Here is a 5,000-nt window from a genome sequence, read left to right as displayed (position 1 = left end):
GTCCTCTTCTCCTCCACCCTCCTCGTCGTATTTCAGGATGTTGTCTCTGACGTCGTCCTCGGGGTCAATTAGAAGCTGCTTGTTCTGCCTCTCCTTCTGTCTCCTCTTAATCCACAGCACAAAGAGCAGAACCATGCCTGGGACACACACACACACACACACACACACACACACACACACACACACACATACACACACACATACACACACACACACACACACATACACACACACACACACACACACACACACACACACACACACTCACAAACACATACACACACACACACACACACACATACACACACACACACACACACACACACACATACCTAGAGTGAGAAATGAATAAAGAATGCACAGAAGTCTAGGGCTAGTTTTGTTCGGAGAGGAACAGACCCCTGGTCATAATTCTGTCAGTTCTCCGTGTTTGGCAGCGCTGTGTCTCTCTAAATCGCAGAGCACACAGAGCTGGTCCAACAGCCCCAGCTCACACAAACACTGGGCGTGACTGCTGGCAAGACGCTTCCTCACTCACACGGATCCATTTGGCTTGACATCATTTTTCTGGAACGTTTTAAAACCAGCTGTCAACCTTGGCCTAGCTCGTGCTACGTAAATAGATGTGTTGGGTGGAGCTGATAGATATAGCGGGTGGGGCAGCTCTCCCATCTGGGCTACATCCGAGGGGGAAGAAAATCCCCTCGCTTGCTCCAGCCAAACACCAGCCAACACCAGCCAACGCCAGTCAACACCAGCCAACACCAGCCAACGCCAGCCAACGCTTTCAGTTTGACATGCCACACCCGTCCAGCCTATACGGCTAAACCTCCATGTGGAAAAGAAGATTTTAAGCCACAAGGTGGAAAGGAACATGGGATGAGAATACGTCCACTAAACAGATAACAAATACCTCCACTAACCAGAGAACAAATAACTCCATGAACCAGAGAAGAAATACCTCCATGGACCAGAGAACAAATACCTCCACAGACCAGAGAATAAATACCTCCATGAACCAGGGAACAAATAACTCCATGAACCAGGGAACAAATACCTCCATGAACCAGAGAACAAATACCTCCATGAACCAGGGAACAAATACCTCCATGAACCAGGGAGCGAGAGCAGCAGATGCAGGGATGTTCTGCATTAGGGCAGACAGGTCTGAGTATAACGAACTAAACTAAGATCTTTCTCTTTCTCCAGGCCAACTCCAGTTACAGCAGGATAGCCCTGAGTGACACGTTACCCCCTGGCTTGTCGAACGTGCTACTGATCCACTGTGCGCCCCACTACTTCTGTGCCATGCTGAAGCTGCAGGGATTTTTGGAATAACAGGTTTTCTACCAGAAAACTATCACCCAGCACTTGGGCACCTTGTTAGGACAGATGTGTCAAACACAAATATTTTCCTTCTCTTCTAAGAAAGTGGCATATTTGTGCATGGTATTGCTGCAACAACAGCGATAGAGTTGAGTGTTTTTTTAAATGTTCCATGTAGCTTCTGCGTACTTAAACACAGTAAAACTCTTATTGAACATTGCCATTGTGTGAATGGTGACAGTGAAATAAATTGCATCAATATTCCCAGCCACCACACCGGGACTCGGAGCATTAAGAGAGGCTAAGAAAGGCGTGAACGTTTAGCAGTAATGCGGTCGTCGGAACTGTAATGGACCAACACAGCCTCTGTTCTGTAGGTGATGAGTGTGGAGTGTGACGGCCACCCAACATCCTGCTTTCTGATCTGCTCTCACTTTGGGTTTCTCCCTTTCTCTTTCTCTCAAGACAATTCAGCCTCTTAATGTTTCAAGTTACATTATTTCTGAGCAAATTAACACAAAGAAGAAACAGAATAAAAGAAACTATACTTACAAAAGAATGAATAAATATTATTCAGCAGTACGAACAATAAAAAAATAATTCGGTCTCTACCTCTCTGATCCCCCCCCCCCCGTTCTTATTTCGGTTCTCTGTGACATTTTGCAGGTCTGTAACCGTGTTACTGAATACAGCTGCGTCTGCTAGCTTCTGTGATCTCAAAGTCCAAAACACACACTCCACCACATCCTGAACACACCTCACACACACTCACACACCTCTCGCACACCTCACACACTCCACCACATCCTGAACACACCTCACACACACTCACACACCTCTCGCACACCTCACACACTCCACCACATCCTGAACACACCTCACACACACTCACACACCTCTCGCACACCTCACACACTCCACCACATCCTGAACACACCTCACACACACTCACACACCTCTCGCACACCTCACACACTCCACCACATCCTGAACACACCTCACACACACTCACACACCTCTCGCACACCTCACACACTCCACCACATCCTGAACACACCTCACACACACTCACACACCTCTCGCACACCTCACACACTCCACCATCTCTCGTGCTGTGTGCAGAGATACTCACTGAGCAGGATAACGATGCAGATCAGAATGGCTATGATGGCTCCGGTGCCCAGGCCGGCGGCCGCGACAGCTCCCGCCACTGTGCAGTCCCCGTGCTCATCGCACGGACACACCTTCACCTTGATCACCGAGCGGTTGGACAGCGGGGGGTTTCCAGAGTCTGACACCAGGACAGGAACTTCGTACACACCTGACTCCAGGAACTGTATCCTCAGACCCAGCCGGGCATAGTCTCCTGTGGGGCGGGGTGCGTGGTAGGGTGTCAGGAAGTGAAGATAAGGGGTTAGTGGTAGGGGATAGGGATAAGGGGTTAGTAATAAGGGGTTAGGGGTAGGGGTTATGGACAAGGGGTTAGTGGTAGGGGATAGAGATAAGGGGTTAGTGATAAGGGGTTAGTGGTAGGGGTTAGTGATAAGGGGTTAGTGGTAGGGGGTAGAGATAAGGGGTTAGTGATAAGGGGTTAGTGGTAGGGGTTAGTGATAAGGGGTTAGTGGTAGGGGGTAGAGATAAGGGGTTAGTGGTAGGGGATAGAGATAAGGGGTTAGTGGTAGGGGATAGGGATAAGGGGTTAGTGGTAGGGGATAGAGATAAGGGGTTAGTAATAAGGGGTTAGGGGTAAGGGTTATGGACAAGGGGTTAGTGGTAGGGGATAGAGATAAGGGGTTAGTGATAAGGGGTTAGTGGTAGAGGTTAGGGATAAGGGGTTAGTGGTAGGGGATAGAGATAAGGGGTTAGTGGTAGGGGATAGGGATAAGGGGTTAGTGATAAGGGGTTAGTGGTAGGGGTTAGTGATAAGGGGTTAGTGGTAGGGGGTAGAGATAAGGGGTTAGTGGTAGGGGGTAGAGATAAGGGGTTAGTGGTAGGGGATAGAGATAAGGGGTTAGTGGTAGGGGATAGGGATAAGAGGTTAGTGATAAGGGGTTAGTGGTAGGGGTTAGTGATAAGGGGTTAGTGGTAGGGGGTAGAGATAAGGGGTTAGTGGTAGGGGGTAGAGATAAGGGGTTAGTGGTAGGGGATAGAGATAAGGGGTTAGTGGTAGGGGATAGAGATAAGGGGTTAGTGATAAGGGGTTAGTGGTAGGGGTTAGTGATAAGGGGTTAGTGGTAGGGGGTAGAGATAAGGGGTTAGTGGTAGGGGATAGAGATAAGGGGTTAGTGGTAGGGGATAGAGATAAGGGGTTAGTGATAAGGGGTTAGTGGTAGGGGTTAGTGATAAGGGGTTAGTGGTAGGGGGTAGAGATAAGGGGTTAGTGGTAGGGGGTAGAGATAAGGGGTTAGTGGTAGGGGATAGAGATAAGGGGTTAGTGGTAGGGGATAGGGATAAGAGGTTAGTGATAAGGGGTTAGTGGTAGGGGGTAGAGATAAGGGGTTAGTGGTAGGGGGTAGAGATAAGGGGTTAGTGGTAGGGGATAGGGATAAGGGGTTAGTGGTAGGGGATAGGGATAAGGGGTTAGTGATAAGGGGTTAGTGGTAGGGGTTAGTGATAAGGGGTTAGTGGTAGGGGGTAGAGATAAGGGGTTAGTGGTAGGGGATAGGGATAAGAGGTTAGTGATAAGGGGTTAGTGGTAGGGGGTAGAGATAAGGGGTTAGTGGTAGGGGATAGAGATAAGGGGTTAGTGGTAGGGGATAGGGATAAGAGGTTAGTGATAAGGGGTTAGTGGTAGGGGTTAGTGATAAGGGGTTAGTGGTAGGGGGTAGAGATAAGGGGTTAGTGGTAGGGGGTAGAGATAAGGGGTTAGTGGTAGGGGATAGAGATAAGGGGTTAGTGGTAGGGGATAGAGATAAGGGGTTAGTGATAAGGGGTTAGTGGTAGGGGTTAGTGATAAGGGGTTAGTGGTAGGGGGTAGAGATAAGGGGTTAGTGGTAGGGGATAGAGATAAGGGGTTAGTGATAAGGGGTTAGTGGTAGAGGTTAGGGATAAGGGGTTAGTGGTAGGGGATAGAGATAAGGGGTTAGTGATAAGGGGTTAGTGGTAGAGGTTAGGGATAAGGGGTTAGTGGTAGGGGATAGAGATAAGGGGTTAGTGATAAGGGGTTAGTGGTAGGGGATAGAGATAAGGGGTTAGTGATAAGGGGTTAGTGGTAGGGGATAGAGATAAGAGGTTAGTGATAAGGGGTTAGTGGTAGGGGATAGGGATAAGAGGTTAGTGATAAGGGGTTAGTGGTAGGGGGTAGAGATAAGGGGTTAGTGGTAGGGGATAGAGATAAGGGGTTAGTGATAAGGGGTTAGTGGTAGGGGATAGAGATAAGGGGTTAGTGATAAGGGGTTAGTGGTAGGGGATAGAGATAAGAGGTTAGTGATAAGGGGTTAGTGGTAGGGGATAGGGATAAGAGGTTAGTGATAAGGGGTTAGTGGTAGGGGGTAGAGATAAGGGGTTAGTGGTAGGGGGTAGATATAAGGGGTTAGTGGTAGGGGATAGGGATAAGGGGTTAGTGGTAGAGGTTAGGGATAAGGGGTTAGTGGTAGGGGATAGAGATAAGGGGTTAGTGGTAGGGGATAGAGACAAGGGGTTAGTGGTAGGGGATAGAGATAAGGGGTTAGTGA

General features: G+C 48.7%; 1 protein-coding gene across 2 annotated transcripts in view; it reads right to left on the bottom strand.

Annotated features, from left to right (window-relative positions):
- LOC113589297 (cadherin-4-like) overlaps positions 1–5,000 on the bottom strand; it is a 297,607-nt gene that overhangs the window by 2,465 nt on the left and 290,142 nt on the right. For both annotated transcript variants that reach the window (XM_035522244.1, XM_035522245.1), the window contains 2 exons: positions 2,459–2,692; positions 1–137 (listed from right to left, as the gene is read on the bottom strand). The exon at positions 1–137 is cut by the window's left edge and continues 3 nt beyond it. In XM_035522244.1, the coding sequence (XP_035378137.1) occupies positions 1–137; positions 2,459–2,692 (371 nt within the window). The remainder of the gene's footprint in view (positions 138–2,458; positions 2,693–5,000) is intronic.

This window comes from Electrophorus electricus, chromosome 24 (genome assembly GCF_013358815.1).
Source record: "Electrophorus electricus isolate fEleEle1 chromosome 24, fEleEle1.pri, whole genome shotgun sequence".
Lineage (NCBI taxonomy): Eukaryota > Metazoa > Chordata > Actinopteri > Gymnotiformes > Gymnotidae > Electrophorus > Electrophorus electricus.
This window is presented reverse-complemented; position numbering and strand designations above follow the sequence as displayed.